Source organism: Prionailurus viverrinus, chromosome B3 (assembly GCF_022837055.1).
Source record: "Prionailurus viverrinus isolate Anna chromosome B3, UM_Priviv_1.0, whole genome shotgun sequence".
NCBI classification, from domain to species: domain Eukaryota; kingdom Metazoa; phylum Chordata; class Mammalia; order Carnivora; family Felidae; genus Prionailurus; species Prionailurus viverrinus.
The window spans coordinates 141,848,454-141,867,156 of record NC_062566.1 but is presented as its reverse complement, the minus strand read 5'-3'; the positions used below and the strand labels follow the sequence as shown (position 1 = coordinate 141,867,156).

General features: G+C 59.4%; 1 protein-coding gene across 1 annotated transcript; it reads left to right on the top strand.

The window, feature by feature from the left end:
* The first annotated feature begins 8,575 nt into the window (after nt 1-8,575).
* Nucleotides 8,576-18,214, top strand: TMEM179 (transmembrane protein 179). Its single transcript, XM_047864320.1, has 4 exons — nt 8,576-8,904; nt 15,431-15,568; nt 16,113-16,191; nt 18,035-18,214. Exons 1-4 carry the CDS (start codon nt 8,600-8,602, stop codon nt 18,212-18,214), a joined length of 702 nt encoding a protein of 233 aa, XP_047720276.1. The 5' UTR covers nt 8,576-8,599.
* Nucleotides 18,215-18,703: the final 489 nt, after the last annotated feature.

Genomic DNA, 18,703 nt, shown 5'->3' with positions numbered 1-18,703 from the left:
CTCCCTGGTTTATAAACGTGCTGGTTATTTCCATTTTTTGCATGCACAGGTCTTCGTAATAAGCACTCGTGTACATATGTCCCCACGAAGGAAGATTTTCTGCTGAACCACAGCTTCTGAGAAGTGTCAGAGCGGGGTCAGGGGACGTGTCCCGGGGCTCACGGTTTGCCCTCCGGAGGGACAGCGAGGTCCCCGGCCCAGCCACCACGGCGCCTCCCGGCCAGGAGCACACACAACCAACCTTGTGAAGCTTCTGTGTTTCATTTCCGTTTTGATTTGCTTCTGCCACAGAGACAGAGCATCTTTGATACTTATGCCTGAGTTTCCACTTTCGTGAATCATCCCTCTCCCCTTACGTGTCAATTTGCCAGAGCTCATTTGTACTTTTGGGGGACTAAAGCGTGCCCGTTTATGTGGGCTACAAATATTTTCGTCCTATCTACTGTTTGTCTTGTGACTCTGACACTCACATAGTTTATTTGCCATTGAGGATTTACGATTGTATATGGTCTGGTCTTTCTGTCTTTTCCTTTATTGTTACTGGGCTCCCTGTCTTGCTTAGAAAGGTCACCCTTACCTAAAGTTATGCAAATAGACTCTTACATTTTTTTTTCTTAATTTTTTTGTTTGTTTCGCTTCCTAGCCTTTTAAAACATGATAAGTTTATTTTTGTATCGGTTTGAGGTACGGGCTAAAGGTGTTTTCTGTCCGATGGTGGGTCCGCTGCACCCCAGCCTTGTGAAGGGAGCCCTCCCTCCCTCAGGACAGAGAGGCCACTTGTCCCAGACCAGTTCCCATGTGCACTTGAACTGGGTTTTGGTCCATTCTGCTGCTATCTCCTGTTCACCACGTCTTTGCTAGCCAGCATGGCTTCATGGTGAACCTTAACATTTTGCAAAAATTTCCAGCAATCATTGTGCATTCACTTTTATGACTAGACCTTAAAATAGTTACATCTGGTCATTAAAAACAGGACTTGGCCAGTTTCCTTTGGAAAAGATTGGCACTTTGGTGGCAGTTAGACACGTCACCCAGGCACGTCACCCTGACCTTGGGTTTCTCACCATGCGCCATCTTGCTCTATGTGCCCCAGCGACCCTGTGTCCCTTCCATCTGGAGCGCTGGCTGCCTGTCACGTGCGATCCTCTCCGGTTCACGGGTCTTGCGGCCAGAGTGAGTGGGTTGCGCCTCCTGTGGGGGTTTGTTGCCGGGGATGCTGGGCAGACCCATGCGGAGCCCCGGCAGGACCCAGGTGCCCACTCCCTCCCCCGCTGCTGGCCGCCAGCTGCAACCCCCTTGGCGATTCCGGGAGATAACTACCTCCTCTCAGGCTTTGACTCCTCCCAGGGGAGGCAGCCAACTTGGGGATACAAAGATCCAGGCCCCAGTTTGGGACGATCTGGAAGGGTCATCGCCGTGGGATCAGTTCTCTGCTGCTGCTGTGTCATCAGGTGGCTCAGTCTTGCTGTTCTTGGTCACTTCACAGGTGCTGTTCCAAGAGGACCCTCCCCCTGCCCTCCGTCCTCCTGCCTGTGGAGCTCAAAGCCCAGCTTCTGTTTCCCAGTTTCCCAGAATTTGACCTGGGGGGGGGGGGGGAGTCCTGGGACGCAGTCTGAACGTGGGATTCTGGCCGTGGGCCACCGGTGGGCTGGTTGCCAGCGTCTCCATCTTGGTGGCTGGTGGAGAGGTGACAGCCCCACCGCATCAGGTGGGCACCAGGGGAAGGGAATGCGCTGGTTGGTGCCCCAACTCGGGAGCTGGACAGGTGGGGGGCACAGGAAGTACGGAGGGTGGGACCAGATGCTGGTGCGGGGCAGGTGCTCTCGGAGAAGGACGTGCACGCAGAACATGTGTGTGACGGGCGTGACAGCCAGAGGGCCTTCTCGGCAGCCTAGGAGAAGAGAGCAGAGACAGCGGGGTCCAGGCCCAGGCCTTGATTCTGAGGGCAGCAGAGCTCCGGAGGAGACGGGTCTCGGCCTTGGCAAGCCCCCCCCCCCCCCCCCCCAGCATCCGGTTCGGTAGCAGCCGTGCCTCAGAAGGGAAGTGCTCGTTCTTCTAGTGGCCCCGGGCATTGCCCTCTCCTCAGGCCCCTAACCGAGGTCAAGCCCCCATCCCAGGGTGGCCGCTTCTGTGACCGGTCAGCACGTGGCCATGAAGGCCAGAGGCTCGCAGGGTCACTGGAGGTCGCCACCCCTCTGCCCGTCTTGCTTTCCTCCTTTCCTTTCCCAGCCACTGAGCACAGCGCCCACAGCCCTCCCTGCAGGGACCCGGCCCAAACCACTTCCTTGGGGGCCAGACCTGCACCAGCTCAGAGACCACAGCCCCAGGTCCTCGCGACCCCACGGAAGTGCCCCCCACCCGTTAAAGGCAGGCGCCTCCCTGGGGGATCAGCGTCCCGGGGCTGCCGAAGCAAAGTCCCCCACAGCGGGCGCAAAGAGCAGGCGTAAACAGCAGGCGTTTACTGGCTCCCACTTCTGGAGGCAGGAAGTTGGAGGCCAGGGTGTGGGCAGGGCTGCTCCAGGCCGCACCGAGGTGACCTCTGCCTCTGTCTTCCCGAGGCGGCTCCCTGCGCGCGGGCCTGTCTGCAGTTCCTACCTTTGACGAGACACCGGTCGTGGTAGTGAGGGCCCACCCTGGTGACCTCATTTTGATTGATCACCTCCGTAAAGGCCATCCCTATTTCCACACAAAGTCACGTTTTGAGGGCCCCAGGGGCTCAGGACTGCACTACATCTTTGGTTCAGCCCTTAGCGTCTTGCTTGGAGGTGGTGTGGCAATCCTGCCTTGCAGGGGCACACAGCCTCTGAGAGGGGGTCTGCCGCACTCCCCCTGCGGGCAGTGGGACCGCTGTGCAGAGCGAGAATGCCCTGGGGACCTGCGGCTCGCAGAGAAGATGCACCGGTGTGGGATGGGGTGTGTGCGGGCAAGGGCAGCCGTGTCCCGGTGGCAGAGAGCCACAGAGATAGGTGATCTGTCTGGTGTCCCCGGGGACGGACGGCCTCTGGGGAAGTGACAGCGGATGAGCCCGAGGCAGCCCCTCCCCCACACGACGTCACGTTCCGCTGCAGGAAAGGTCCCTTTTCCAGACCTGAGCCAGGTTACAGAGCAGAACCCACTGGCTGGAGCAGGATGGGGCCGGCCACACTGAGACCCACGTTTGGGTGCCGACTCCCCGTCCTTTCCTGACAGTATCTCAGCCGTTTGCTCAGGCACCTTCGAGGGGGAAAGGACATGGCCACACATTTCGAGGACGGTTTGGCACAGGCTTTGGGTTGAGACTAATGCCCACGGGGCACAGTGTCATCTTGGCCTGCTTGCTCTGTCAGACGCCCAGGTGGTAGAGAGACTTCTGGGCTCTGAGTCACCTGTGGTCATTTACTAGGTTCTCGAGAGTATAAATGGTTGGAAATGTACACACGTAGTTGGAAGAACCTGCACTTTGTTTCCTGGAGGGAAAGGCCAGCCAAGCGTCTGGAAGTCACCCCCGCACCCACCGAGAGAGTAAACCAGAAGCAATCTCAAATCCTGGAGGGAGGGGCAGAGCCGAGAGCCACTTTGAAGACCAAGAGGGGGCAGGGGGTGGTCCCCGCATCCCCACCTGAGTCACCAGCGTCACCAGCCTGGTGCCTGCGTGAACTGGGCACATTCTACAGGGGGACAGGGGGATGCCCACAAGCACAGCCAAGCATAAGTCTGAATGCAGCCTCCTTTCCAGATGTGCTGTCTTTGCAGAGCAGAATAACGTACCCCCCCCGCCCCCATACATGACATTCGGTGGTCGATCCAGCACATGTTCATTTCCACCCCCACCAGAAACGGTTTGCTTTCGTGTGGGAGGAACAACAGCGTTCACTCAGTCCCGCCCCAGGGCTGTGTTAACTCTCCTGTCCTGTCATGATGTACTTGAAAGGACACAGCCATCTGGGCATGCTTCACACCGTCACACCGGCCACCGTATCAGTGACAGCATTCTAATCTGAGTGGACGTGACGAGAAGTGGCAAGTATGTTGGAGGCCGTGTTAAGATGCATGAGCTCTACAGGACTCAGGATCCCACCACACCGGCATCTTTCAGGTCGGTAGCATGCTGGGACACCGTCTATGAAGAAAAGCACAAATTACTGCATTCTGCACCTGCCATCACCAAGAAGGAAGAGAGCTCTTTGGGCTCTGAAGCCCGCTTTTTCCACCTCTCGGTATCTGAGTGACACGGAGGGCTGCCAGAGTCCCAGACCGGGTCCTAGAGCAGGACAAGACCCTGTAGAAATGCAAAGCTATGATACAAACAGCCCTTGGGACATACAAATGGGCAGATCTTATGCCTACGGTATTAGAGGTGTTTATAGTGGGGAAGATGCCATGAGGAGTTGAAGATAAAGCCAATGGGATCATCACAGTGTAGACACTAGGGTTCTGGAGCAAGACCCTGCCGGCTACAGAGGAGAATTGAATGTCACCTACGCAACAGCTCCCGGCTGGCCAGCGCACCCTGTACGGGCATGCGCCTCACCGCGGGTCTGACCCAGTAAAGCACAAGCTCATGGCCGCCAGTGAGAACAGAGAAGTGGGTCAGGAACAGTCACAGCAGAAAGTGACAGGTGAGCCGCGGGAGCAGGATTCTGCTGGCCTTTACTGAGAAAAGTCACAAGAGAAAGGCTTGTGGGAGCAGAGCCCCACCTCTGATTCTGGCCCCCAAAGGGAGGCGACGGGAAACGTTCCCAAAGAGTAGAGCTTGAGAGAAGCTGTTCCCAAACCAGGGGAACTTCCTACATGCCGCTCGTAGACCTGGGCTGCCCGAGGACTGAATGCCGCGGTGTGTCACTAGCCCCCCCTTCAGGACAGAGGCACTTACTCCTCGGCCCCCAGAGATGTTGGCCGCCATCTGCCCACAACCACAACTCCCTCTAGAAATTGCCCTCTGCCAAAGACAGCCGCTTCACCCAACAGAACTCATCCTCCCCAAGGCCACATCCCTTCACCGGAAAATGTGAGAGAATAGACATGGTCTCCTTGCCTCAGCTTGGGACCTTTCCCAGGGACCGTCTGACTCTCAGAACTTCCTTGGTGGTGGCTGAGGCCTCTGGTACAGCTGCTCCCTGCGCCCGGGTCTGTGACCTGCTTCATCACGTGTGTTGTTGCATGTAAATTTCAGAGTCGCAGAGTCAATTTCCCAGAGAACCTGACCTAAGATACCAGAGAAAGGGTGTTGAATTTTTTTAATGTTTATTTATTTTTGAGAGAGAGAGAGATAGAGAGAGAGAGAGAGAGAAAGAGAGAGAAAGGCAGAGAGAGAGAGGGAGACACAATCCAAAGCAGGCTCCAGGCTCCGAGCTGTCAGCACAGAGCCCGACACGGGGCTCGGAGCCACAACACATGAGATCATGACCTGAGCCAAAGTCGGACACTTAACCAATTGAGCCACCCAGGCACCCCGGGGTTGAATTTTGTATGTTTATCTTATATCTAGTCATTGTATAAAATTGCAAATTCTAATATTCTTTGGAGAGTATCTTTAAATTTTTTTTTTAAGTTTGTTCATTTGAGAGATTGCATAGGAAGGGTCAGAGAGAGGGGGAGAGAGAGAGAGAGAGAGAGAGAGAGAGAGAGAGAATCTCAAGCAGGCTCCACACTGTCAGTACAGAGCCTGATGTGGGGTTTGAGATCATTACCTGAGTTGAAATCAAGAGTCGGATGCTCTGACTGCACCACCCAGGCACCCCTTAGATAGACTGCATATTTTAATTTCTTGACTTGTTTCATTAGGTAGAATTGCCAAGCAAATTGTCAGTAATGGTTGTAATAGTGAGAATTCTCATCCTTTTTCCTTATTAAAGTACCTGCATATTTTTGATACTATTTTAAGGTAGTCTTTATCATATTTAGGCAATTTTCTTCTTGTCTTACACAGTTTTTTTTTTTAAATAATGAATAGCCATTCCATTGTATGAAATGCTTTTTAGGTATCTCTTGACAAAAAACAAACAAACAAAACAAAACAAAAAACAAAAAACAAAACAAAAATCCTAGATTTTTCTCCTTTATTTGTTGATGTGATAAACTGTGGATAGTTTTCATAAAGCCAAGCTATTCTTGCGTTTGTGATAAATGTAACTGGTTCGTGTTTAAAATTTTCTTGCCATGTCGAGTTGTATTCAATATGCCAATATTTTAAAATTTCTTGCTACTTTCTTTGGCTCACTCTTCTAATGAGGCTTTAGCATTAATGTAATGCCAACTTTTAAGAAGTGAATTTTTAAAAAAATGAGTTTTCTGTATTTTTTATAGCTTCAAATTATTTCAATAACAAGAGAATTCCTTGACTTTTGAAAGTTAAATAGAACTCATCTCTAAAAATGCCAGGGTCTTGTACCTTTTAAAATGTAGAAACTTAATAATCTTTCCAATTTAGCCTAGAGTTTCCCCACTGGCCATTTCCTTCTTCATTGTCATGGTCTCATTTGTTTTGGCCAAACCCTCAAGTGTAACAGATATGTTCAAATCCGTCAACCCACCAGATAACAGATGGATGGGATTTCTACTCTTGCCCCAGGTGCGTGTGGGTGTGTGGGAGCTGAATTTCCTAAGTGGGTTCCCTTTGCTTGGATTGGGGTGCTCCATCATAGCAGAAACCCTGAGTGAATTCTCCAGGAAAAGGGTTGCTGTCACAGCCCATGGCTGGTCTTCAATGTATGCTGTAAAGTGACCGTAAATAGGGACGCCTGGGTGGCCCAGTCGGTTAAGCGTCTGGCTCTTGGTTTCATAATCTCATGGTCTATGGGCTTGAGACCCGTATCGGGCTCTAGAGCCTGATTGGGATTCTCTCTCTCCCTCTCTCTCTGCCCTTCCCCCTCTCACAAAATAAATAAATGAGCTAAAAAAAAAATTAAAGTGAACGCAAACGGAACGTGCAATTCACAGAAGACTTGTTACAAATGGTGGCAAGCATAAGAAAGGATGTTCAACCTCATGACGATAAGGAGAATCCAAGTTTATGTACAATCAATGAGATATTGTTTTCCACGTAACCCTGACAGAATTTTAAAACAACTGGTATTTCTCAGTTTTGGAGACGGTGTCTAGGACACGGACATGAGAGTAAATTCGCACAACATTTTCAGAGACCAGTTTGGCAATTTCTGTCGACACTTAACATGTGCATACCCTGTGATGTAGCCATTCCTCTTCCAGGAGTTTCCTTTATGAGAAATACCTGCACAAGTACGCGAGCCTATATACGTAAGAATGTTCACTCAGCAGCATTTGAAATGGCAGATATTGGCGAATTAAACACCCATTCAAAGAGGAATAGTTAAGCAAATTGTGGAATCATCATCATTATAGAGGGCTATGCAGTTATTAAGAAGAATAAAAATAGATCTTTATGTGCAAGCAGGGAATAATGTCCATGATGTATTGTGGACTAAAAGGGTCGGCCTGCAGAATGGCATGTATACTATGAAGCATGTGTGTAAATTGTGTGTGTTGGTGTGCGTTTAGTTGCCCAGCAAAATCTCTAGAAACGTGGTTACTCCTGGTAGTGTGAAAGGGTGGGACGGGGGAATGAGGACACTTTATCTTCTTACTTAATTTATATCTATATTGCTTGACTTAAAAAAAAGGCACATATTACTTTGGCAATAAAAGAGATTTTTTTAGAGCTTGCAACAAAAATGCTGATGTAATTTAAACCATTTGGCAATTCCTTTTAGAAAGAGCAAGAGTAGAGCTTCCTCACTCTGGGAATTGGACTAAACGTGACTTAGTCTTTAAGGGAAGCAGACAAGGCATTAATTCTATTAATTAATGCATCAGCAGATTCCGTCTCAGCAAAGGCTGTGTTAATGAGGTGCTCGGGGCATTCATTATTTATCCTACAAATATCAACTCAGGGCCCTACTTGTGTCAGGTGGTATAACAGATGTGCCCTCTGAGGGTGAGGTGCTGGAGAAACGCAAATATAGCTCACAGACTGCTCCCTCCTCCCTACACCCAGGCCTCACCATCCCCCACCTCTCTGCAGATGACCTCTGTCACTCCAGGACGCTGGAGCAAAAAAAAAAAAAAAAAAAAAAAAATCATTCCGGCCTGGACTGCAACCTGACTCCCACCCAGCACTGTGGGCATCTCGGACACATCCCTCCTGGACCTCTCAGCCTTCTTTCCTTAAGGCTCACGGGGAACTGGGGACACAGGCAGCCCATGTGAGGCCCACCCAGGTGGCTCCTGGTGCCAGTAATGGCAGAGTCCAGCCTCCCGTACGCGGACCTAGCAACACGCCCGGTCCCCCTTGCGTTTCCGCTCCGCGCCCGCATCCCTGCGCCAGCGTCCCCGCGCCCGCATCCCTGCGTCCGCACACGCCCCGCGCGGTCCCCTGGGCCCGCGGGCCGCCCGGAGCTGTCCGTGGTGCTGACCGCAGGCGCCGCGCGCGCCCGGCCGCTGCGCACGCGTCCCGGGCGGGGCGCGCGGGACCCGCGGCGCCGCCACTGCGCAGTCTCCCGCGCGGCCCCGGCCCGGCCCGCGCCCCGCGCCCCGCGCCCCGCGCCGCCTGCCCGGCCCCGCGGCCTCCGCCGGCCGCTTCCTGGGCGCGCCCGGGCCAGCCATGGCGCTCAACAATTTCCTCTTCGCGCAGTGCGTCTGCTACTTCCTGGCCTTCCTCTTCAGCTTCGTGGTGGTGGTGCCGCTGTCCGAGAACGGCCACGACTTCCGCGGCCGCTGCCTGCTGTTCACCGAGGGCATGTGGCTGAGCGCCAACCTGACGGTGCAGGAGCGCGAGCGCTTCACGGTGCAGGAGTGGGGCCCGCCGGCCGCCTGCCGCTTCAGCCTGCTCGCCAGCCTCCTCTCGCTGCTGCTCGCCGCCGCGCACGCCTGGCGCACGCTCTTCTTCCTGTGCAAGGGACACGAGGGGTAAGTGGGGGCCTGGCGGACGCAGCCCTCAGCCCCGCACGGCGTCCCTGCCGTGCCCGCAGCGCCCCCCAGGCCCTCCCCTCTCGAGGAGGAGCCACGGCCCTTCCCTCTTCCCGGGAGCTCCCAGGCCCTAAAATGTCAGCCCTCGGAGCTCCCCGCCTCCGTGCCAACTGCCCTTTGTCTGCGCAGAACCCGGGACCCCGAGGGTCACTCGCGCTCCGTACAAGGCCGGTGCTTCCTTCCCCGAGTGTGCGTCACCTCTCGCTCTGGGCATTTACCGCCCCTGCCCCTGGGGCGCAAATGTTGCCTTGTCATCTGGGAGCAGCCCTGGGCCCTCCCTGGCTTGCTGGCTCAGCCGGGCCCACACCCGTCAGTGCTTTGTGACAGCCCCTAGTGGGTCTGGGCCTGGGTGCTCCTCTGGTGGAGGGGAGGGACCAGGCCAGGCTGGTGGTTGATCAGGCAGACGGGGCAGTCCTCCCCTCACCCCCATCCTCCTGGGAAGGATGGTGGTGGGGCAAAGGCCAGAGGGAACCCTCTCTGGGTCTACAGCCAGCGCTCGGACCTTGGCTGGGGTTGTAAGGCGGGAGCCTCAGGTCCCTGAGGCCTCCCTCCCTCCTGGCCTCCGCATCCCCCTTCACCTTTCCCTGCCCTGGAACAATTCTGTGAGAGAGTGGGATGTGGTTCACCTGGGGTCCTCAGCCAGTAGCGTTCCAGGCACCTCCAGCCTGTGGGACCCTCTGTGGACCCACCACGCCCCTTGCCGTGGACTGCTGTGCTGTGTTCCCGGGAGGCCACTCCTGCCCCTTGCCTGCCCTCACATCCACAGGGGAGATCTGGGCCTTCTCCCAAACTCTGCCCCCCCGCCCCCCACTGGCCTCCACACATCACTCTTTGGCAGTTTGGGGGGCTTTTCTCTTCTTTCGGGGACGTGAGAGAGAAGTTGTTGCTCTGCGAGGCCGAGCGGGTAGAAGGCTCAAGCAGGGACTCTGGAGAGCCCTCAGAGGGGCCAGGGAGGAATGACAGGGTGGCAGGGTGAAGAGGACCCGAGCAGCCGAGGCAGAGCCCAGCGTGGGGGCTGACACACTCGGAGGAGGGTGAGGTCCAGCAACACACACACGTGTGGGTCTCCGGGGCTGGTGCAGCAAAGATCACAGACGCTGAGGCCGCAAACAATTTATTCCCCCACGGGTCTGGAGGCCGAGGGTCGGAGATCAAGGGGCTGGCAGGGTAGGCTCCCTCTGGAGGGAGGATCCTTTCCAGGCCAGCTTCTGGTGCCTGCCCACAACCCTTGACATTCCTTGGCTGGGGCTTTGCCGCTCCTGTCGCGGTCTCTGTCTTCACATGGCCTCTTTGCTCTCTCTGTTTCTTCCCCTCTTCTTATAAAGACACCAGTCATTGGATTTAAGGTGCACCTTATCCTGAGGTCTTTAGCTGAATGACACGTGCAAAGGCCCCGTCTCCAGTTAAGGTCACAGGCACCTGTCCTGAGGCGAAGACTTGGACATACGTTATCAGGGCACAGCTCAGCGCATCACTGTTTCTGGATTCAGGGTCTGCGGGAAGCCGCGTGTCAGCCTGGGCAGGCCTCTGGGGGTGGTGGGGGACGGGGGGGTGTGCTGTGGGGCTGGGACTCTGCCCCGGTGAGCCCAGGCCAGTCCAGGGGGCCATCCTGCCCTGCCACAGGCCTCTTATTTCCCTCAACCCACTCGACGGCTGGTGTCCCCAGGAGGGATTTCAGGTGTCACGTGCGTGCATGTTGCCGACCTTGGGTGTTACCGTAGTCAGTGTCCCTGTGCAGATGGGGACAGGGGAAGCCTCTCTGCATGTGAGACAGGGTCTGAGGAGGAGAGGACGGCCAGCAGGGTAGGGGAGCCGAGGTCCCTGCCGTCCGGGAGGCGGGGGGCAGTGGGCACAGGCCCATCGTCCCACCTCGTCCCTGTAAGACAAGCACCCTCACGAGACTCCCCGTTACAGCTGTGAGTTGACAAAGGACAGAAGCTGCTGTTCCTGCTGTCCCTAGATTTGCTGCCCCGTCTGAGTGACCGAGATTTCTTTCCCACAGGCTCTGGGGCTCTCAGCCCTCCCCGCCCTGCTCCCAGTCTCTGGGGGTCCCTGGGGCTCTGGAACCCCACATTGCTGTGAGCCCCAGAGGCCGGGCCCTGCCTGCTTGCGGGCCCTCACCGCCTAGACCCTGAACACCTTTAGGCCATTTGTCTTATAGGGACGAGGGGCCCTCGGCAGCCAGCCCGCTGTGACATCTGTCCAAGGGCCAAGCCTTCATCCGGGTCTGGTGGTAGGACAAGGCCAGAGCTCTCCCTGATGGATACCCAGGAGTGGCTCCGTCTGAGGGGCCCCCGGGCCGGATGAACCCAAGGCAGGTTCTGTGTGCTCAGGGCTGACCTTGGGAGCCACAGATTAGCGTTTGTTGAATGAAGACGGAAGGGAGGCCTGCGTGTGAGGTCTGCTCCCTCGCAGCCACTCCCCCAGCCCTGGGGTCTCCAGATCCATAGTCTGGCCGAGGGGTCAGCCCTGCAGGCCTGCCGTGCCGAGTCCTGGGCCCCCAGAAAGGTTGGGCCTGCCTCATGGGCAGGCCAGATGGGGGCCTGGAGAAGCCGGTCCCGGCTCAGGTGTCGGTCCAGCCGTGTAGAGCAGGCGAGCGGGTGCTGGGACAGTAGGGGACTCGGGACAGACAGGAGGCTGGGAAGGGTGGTTAGAGTGAGCTCGTGGGGTGGTGAGGGCCCTCAGGGTGTCCAGCTCATCAAGGACATCACTGCTGCTGTCAGCCTTGGGGTCTGCTTCGGGGTTGTGTGCACACTAATTCTCTTGAGTCCACGTTCAGAGACCAGCCAGGACCCTGCTGAGACCCAGGGCAGAGCCCCGCCCTTTGGGCTGTGTGAGAGGGCTCGGGGCCGGGTCCCTGGCGCCTGGGCTAGACCCTGTCCATGGTGCCAGCTCCCTCCTCACATACGGTATGTCCCTGGACAGAGTGGGGCCCTGGACAGCTTGTGCCCAGGAGAATAAAGGGCTAAGGGTGGGGACAGCTTGCAGGAGGCTTCATCCTGGTTGTGGCTGAAGGAATGGGCCTGTGAAACAGAGGCCCCTGGGGCTTCCTCGGGTGCTTGCTGGCTGGGGACACTGGGCGAGGCCTGGGTGGGTCACAGGCCTGGTGGGGGGGGGGGCCCAGGGCAGTGGAGGGTACAGGTGGCCTCGGTTTGTGATCCACAGCTGGGGAGTGCTGGGTCAGAACAACCCATCTGCCTGCTCACACTTGTCCCCCAGCCTGCAGTCGCTCCCAGGGCTTTCCGGATAACTGTCACCATGGAGACAGCACATCCGGCCTGGCACCCTGAGAGGCAGTGGTGGTGGTGGTGGTGGTGGGAGAAAGATGGACTTAACCCTGTGTGTGCTGAGCTTCCTGTTTAGGGCCACAGGCTGATGGGTCCTTGGGGAGCAGGGCGGGGTTGGGGGGGGCACTGTGGACTCTGAGGGCCGAGTCGAATGAGGCTCTGGACACACCCAGTTCTTCAGAACTCTGCAGCCCAGACAGGTTCCATGGTACGAGCCAGAGATGGACTTGGGGAGTAGGAGGAGGCTGTTGGGATGACCGCAGCCCCACACCCTCCCCTGTCTGATGGCTCGGGGACTCCATGTTCCTGTCACGGGAGGAGAGCCCCCAGTTGTGCCTGTTTAGCACAGATGCGGCTGGAAGTTTCTGGCTACGGAAGGTTATGTTGTTCCCGCCCCCCAGGGAGTGGGAGCTGTGTCTCAGGCTGAGCAGGCTTCCCTGGGGGTGGTTTTGGCCACACAGGGAGCATCCAGCCGGGTGTGCCTCTCTAGAATTTGGTGCCGGACATAGGGGATGCCGCCCCCCCCCCCCATGAGGGGGAGCAGGACTTGAGGTTGGGGACTGCCCAGCAAACCCATCCTCTGCACCTTGGTCATACCCCCCTCTTCCAGGAAGTCCTGCTGAGGGCAGCAGCTGGCTCATCTGGGATGCCGGGCACCTGCAGGGCAGGGTGCCTGGTGTGATGGTGAAAGGCTGCTGGCAGGTGGTGGGCACCTAGGGAGCCGGCCTTCGTGCCCAAGGCGGGCGGCTTCTTTGCTCCAACTGTGGACACTTGGTCCTGGCCCTCCGGGACCCGTTCATTCTCCTGGGCTGGAGCGGAGTGGCCATCCAAAGCCGGGGTGTAGGCTCTGGGTAGCCTCTGCTCTCCTTGGAGCATTCGCTCCCTGGAAGGAGGGCCCCCCGTGGACTCTCCGAGCCCTGCTTAGCCCCACGCGGTCCACAGGGGGCACAGCTGGCCCCCAGCCACCGGCTCCTTGCATCTGGTGGCTGATGCTGCTCCCATGCTTCCGTCTCCGCAGCCACAGGCCGAGCCCCACGCGCAGGGCTGCAGGTGCGCCAGCCCAGGGCTCTGGCGGCGCGTGGAGGCTTGTCCCGGGGAGGGAGGGGGTGCTCATGCTCAGGAGGAAGCCCCCTGCCCACGCAGGCTCCCTCAGTTTCCAAAGTGACCCAGTGGGGGGCTCTTGCTGCCCAATTTACAGAGGGAGAAATTGAGGCGCAGAAAGTGACTTGCTGAAGGTCACCCCGCTGGCAAAGAGGTGGCTGGAGCTGACACACTGCTGTCCCCAGTGACAGCCTCGGAGGTGGGGTTGGCCCCAACGTACCTCTCTTTGTAACTCTGGGCCTCTTATTCAGAGCGCCCAGGGCCAGTTGGATTTTGCGGTCTGGAGCTGTCTGTCGGGGTCCCAGCTGGGAACAGATGCTCAGGCTCACACACGTGAGGGTAACCTGAGGAGGGCGGTCGGCAGAGACGAGGATGTGGGCCAGGCGTGGGCCCTGCGACGGCCCTGTCACCTCCTCTGGCTGCAGGCACCGGAAGAGACGTGATGACCTTCAGTGGAGGGACGGCCACCCAAGGGGCATCCCCCATCCCCACGTCCCCCCCAGCAGGGGCCTGGGGATGAACACTCACTGCCTATCCTTCCACCCCCTGCCCGGTTCCCACTGGCTGGGCTCAACCAGCAGCCGGGGAGAGGGGTCATTGCCGTGGTCTGCTTGGGTCAGCCCCCTGGGCAGAGGATGGAGAGGCAATGATCTGCAGAGTCGGGGAACTCAGCAGCCCTCGGGCCGTCTGCAGTGGGCAGGGGGCACGGAGCCCACCCACCCACGACGAAACGCCCGGCCGGCTCAGGCCGCGACGGGAGTCGGACACAGGGAGGTTTGCGCCGCAAACACGCGTGACCTGGACACTGAGCTGTCCGGTCACGGCCCTGACGATGGCCCCGGTCAGCTGGGAGTGGTGCTGACGTGCCACGCATCCGTGTGAACGTGGGCGCAGACCCGCTGGCTATGATTCTGGGACTGCAGCCTCGGGCCTCCGGCCTCCTGTTCACGCCCCCAGCCCTGGCCCTGCTGGACGTGCTGCTGGCCGCGGTTGATCGCCCACCCAAGGCTGGGGTGCCTCCCGGGGCCAGGACCGGGGCATGGTTATTTCTTTGTCCTCAGGGCCCAGCACAGGGTGAGGGGGTGCTCGGTCAGTGCGTGGCGGGTGCAGGCGGGGACAAACGCAAAATGGACGGTGCGTGCATCCCCCTTCGTCCCGGGGGAAGCCACCGCATCCGACAGCAGCTTTCATGATTTCCTGGCTGGGGCCCCGGCTGAGACCTCCAGGATGTGTTCTCTGTGAAGCCAGTTTGGGTCGATCTCGCCCCTCAGACTCCATGTGTCGATGGACAGATGTCCACGCGGTAGGTGTGGCCGGGGCTGCCATCCCCCCTGAGGGTCCCTGTCCCCCCCCCTGTCCCCCCACCCTACAGGTCCCCAGGCTCAGCCAGACCCGGGACTCTGAGTCTCCAGGGGGCGATTTGGAGATGGCGGGTAGTGGGGCAGGGGCGTCTGGCGGGGTGGGCTGCCGTGCCCCAGCCACACGCGCCCCTCGGCCGGAGAGCAAACGCTGGTGTCCTGTGTAGGCACCCTGGTGGGGCCGTGTCCGGGTGGACCCCGAGTGAGCTCTGTCCTCCTGGCCCTGCCTCCTGCGTCCCCCACCCCCTCCCTGGGCACAGCTGGGCCTTAGGGTGCAGTGGGGAGATGAGGGAGGGGTCACACCACAAGCCCCTGACGCAGGTGCAGGCCAGCACGTCGATGGCCACGTGGGCACGTGGCCTCAGGGCAGCCGCGTCAGGAACGGCCTGGGAAGGGCGTCCTGCTTTGTCAGCACGCGCTGGTCCTGACGCTCTGGGACCAAACGTCCTGGGGTTCAGTCTTGGCTCTGCCTCCTCCAGAAGGCGGTGCTGACACGTGTCCCCACGCTGGGTGTCCGGGAGGTTGGGCTGGGCAGCCTGGGGTCAGCATGGGACTTCGGGGTGAGGGACAGTGAGGGACGGGAAAGTGGCCCTGGCGGCCCCACAGGGCCCCGTCACCCTATCGGGCCCACACGCCAGCTGTCTCCTTGGCACTGCTGGGGTGTCAGGGGGACCCCGGTGGTGGCGCGCGGTGACTGTCCCCTCCCGTCCTTTGCTGAAGCTCCTTCCTCTACGCCTTCCTGAACCTTCTGGTCAGCGCCTCTGTGGTCTTTCTCGTCTTCATCGCCAGCACCATTGTGAGCGTGGGCTTCACCATGTGGTGCGATGCCATCACCGAGAAGGGCACCGTGTCCCACAGGTGCGCCTGGGCCCCGCCCCACCCCCACTGCCCCCAGCCGACGTCTTGGCGCATGAATCCCATTCTGAGCTCCGGGTTTTGTCCTTCCTGCCTGTGCCCCCCCCCCCCCCCCCCTGCACACCTGGCCAGGGACTTCCTGGGACCCACCCCCTTGGCCTCAATACCCCCTTCAGTGAAAGTAGGGCACCTCCCACACCCTGGGGAGCCAAGCCGAATGTGTGTGGGGGGAGGGGGTACGTAGGCCCAGCGCACTCGACCCTGGAGGGCCGGATATGGCTACACAGCACAGGCCCTGGAGATCCCGCCCTGTGCTGCCTTCGAGGGCAGAGGCCTGGGCTGAGTGCTGGGCTGGATTTGGTCGTGGAGGGTTTGGAAGACAGCGATAGGGATGGGGAGGAGCGGGAGCAGAAGCTTCTGGTTGGAGGGGGTCAGGGATGAAGCCTTTGGGGCTAGGACAGTTGCCTCACCGTTTGGGGGTGCTGCATGCCGCTCCCCATGCCCCGTGTCCTGGTGTCACCTGCCACCCCGCGCCTTGCTGTTTCAGCTGCGAAGAGCTCCAGGACATCAACTTGGAGCTTAACGTGGACAACTCTGCCTTCTACGACCAGTTTGCCATCGCCCAGGTAGGTGGGGCTGCCGGGTAGGCGGGGCCTGTCCCGGTAGGCGGGGTTGTTCAGGTAGGAGGGGCTTCTGGGTAGGCGGGGCTCCAGGGTAGGCGGGCTGTTCTGGTAGGCAGGGCTGTTCAGGCAGGCGGGGCTGTTCAGGCAGGCGGGGCTGTTCTGGTAGGTGGGGCTGCCGGGTAGGCGGGGCTGTTCATGTAGGTGGGGCTGCTGGGTAGGCGGGCCTGTCCCGGTAGGCAGGGTTGTTCAGGTAGGAGGGGCTTCTGGGTAGGCGGGGGCTATTCTGGTAGGCGGGGCTCCCGGGTAGGCGGGCTGTTCTGGTAGGCAGGGCTGTTCAGGCAGGCGGGGCTGTTCTGGTAGGTGGGGCTGCCGGGTAGGCGGGGCTGTTCATGTAGGTGGGGCTGCTGGGTAGGCGGGGCTGTTTTGGTAGGCGGGGTTGTTCAGGTAGGAGACGCTGGTTGCCAGGTAGGCGGGGCTGCCGGGTAGGCGGGGCTGTTCTGGTAGGAGGGGCTGCCGGGTAGGCGGGGATGTTCAGGTAGGAGGGGCTGCTAGGTATTCGGGGCTATTCTGGTGGGAGGGGGTGCCTGGTAGGCGGGCTGTTCTGGTAGGCAGGGAAGCATGCATCGTTGGGGAGGATTCCATTCACTGCTGAATACACCGGATACACAAACTGTCTCCAAACGCTCTCGCTCTCATCCAGGGGAGGTCGAGGATGGGGCCAAGCAAAGGAGATACAGCTGAGTGAGTGGTATATATTCGGGAAGGCTTCCTGGAGGAGGGGTTGGAAGAGCTGGATCTCAGAGACTGAGTGAGGGTTCTCGCAGGTGGATGTGGAGAGGGTGAGGCATTGGGCTCCTAGGAGGAGGGGCCAGCGTGAGCTAACTGCGGAAGTGAGGTTCAGGGGGTGAGGGAGTGGCTCTGTGCCAAGAAAGGAAACCAGGCATCAGATCTCTGGTCTGCAGTCCGGGGCAGGGCGCTTGGAGCGGGGACCCTGGATAGATGCTGGGGGGCTTGTGGTTACTGCCTGGCCAGGGGAAGCAGATGCCATGTCTGAGGAACGGTGTGGGGGGGCAGAGACCCTCTCCCTGCCTGGCCTCCAGGAGACCCGGTGCCTCTCTGGGGACCCATTGGCTGGGATACAGGTGTGTCGGGGCTTGTCAGCGGTCAGTGAGGGCCTGTGTCTGAGTCCACATTTGTGTCTAGGCAGACGACACTGCTGTGGGGTCCGCAGGTGGGGTTGGCTTCTTCCCGCCCTGGGCAGGGCTTGCTGGCATCCAGGTCCATGTTTGGACCCCAGACTGGCCTCTCAGGGCTCACATGGGCCCATGGCTGATCTGAGGACTCTTCCTTTGGAGAGGAGCCCGCTGGGGGGCTGCACATCCGGTGGGTCCAAGGTTCTTTGCTGACATGAGCTGAAAGCACCAGAGACTCCTTCACGAAGATGGAATGGAAAATGCTTCGGGGCTACTTGCGCCAATTAGATTAGGAAGGCGCGGGCTGAGTCTGGTGACAACCTGACATGAGGATCTGTTGCGTGTGGCTCAGGCCTGGTTCCGTTAAATTGTTTCTCCTTCAGCTGTTTGGGAGAAGCCGATAAAGGTCAATTCATCCCGGCAGCTGGAGGTGGCTCTGTCATGGGCGGGCTCTCCTTGGGGCCGGGTGGGCTGGGCTGCCTGGGGGCGAGGGTGGGCAGACCCCCAAAAGCGTCGTGCAGCTCGGGGTTCAGAGGGCAGGCCGCCAGATGCCAGGGAGGGATGGGCGTGTGGGGGAGGAGGCGAGGCGGACCCCGGGGCAGGGGGGTTGCGGGCCGGCCGGCCTCCTGACCCTGCCTCTGCCCTCTGTGTAGTTCGGCCTCTGGGCCTCGTGGCTGGCCTGGCTGGCCGTCACCATCCTGGCTTTCCTGAAAGTCTACCACAACTACCGCCAGGAGGACCTGTTGGACAGCCTGGTCCACGAGAAGGAGCTGCTGCTGGCCAGGCCGACCCCCCGCACCTCCTTCCAGGAGGAGAAGAGCGCGGTCATCTAGGTGCGGGCGGGGGAGCCCGGCCCCCGGACGCCCCCCCCTCCACCCCCGCCTCGCCCCGGGGCTCACAGCCCCACCTGGGGGAGCAGCGGGGGCCCTGCCTGGCCCCACCTGCCCCTCGCCTTGCATGTCCCCCCTCGGCACCGTGCAAAGTGAGTGAGCCCGCTCACCGAGCCCCCCACCCCCACCCCGAGCGTGGCGGCTGCCCGGGGTGGGCTCCGGCCCTCAGACAGGGCCACGCAGGGGCCTCCTCCGGGCTCCGTGCTTGCACGGCCGGCCTTTCCGGGGGGCGCTGGCCGGGCAAGCCTGCTGAGCAGGGGTCCAGACTCTAGGGCACCCCTGCCGTAGGGCTCGCCTGCACGCCACGGCTGGGTGCCGTCTCCGTCACCTTGCCGGCTTGCCCGGGTGTGATTCTGTGTGCGATTCTGTCGGGCAGCCTGCGTCCCCAGAGTGACCCCAGCCCACGAGGGCCACGCGTCGCTCTTGTCCCTT

What these genes read in the sequence shown, in the direction of transcription:
- TMEM179 (XM_047864320.1), top strand. Translation starts at nt 8,600, where the DNA reads ATGGCGCTCAACAATTTCCTCTTCGCGCAGTGCGTCTGCTACTTCCTG. An exon ending in CTGTGCAAGGGACACGAGGG is followed by an intron (nt 8,905 to 15,430) that starts GTAAGTGGGGGC and finishes CCTTTGCTGAAG; the next exon opens with CTCCTTCCTCTACGCCTTCC. An exon ending in ACCAGTTTGCCATCGCCCAG is followed by an intron (nt 16,192 to 18,034) that starts GTAGGTGGGGCT and finishes CCCTCTGTGTAG; the next exon opens with TTCGGCCTCTGGGCCTCGTG.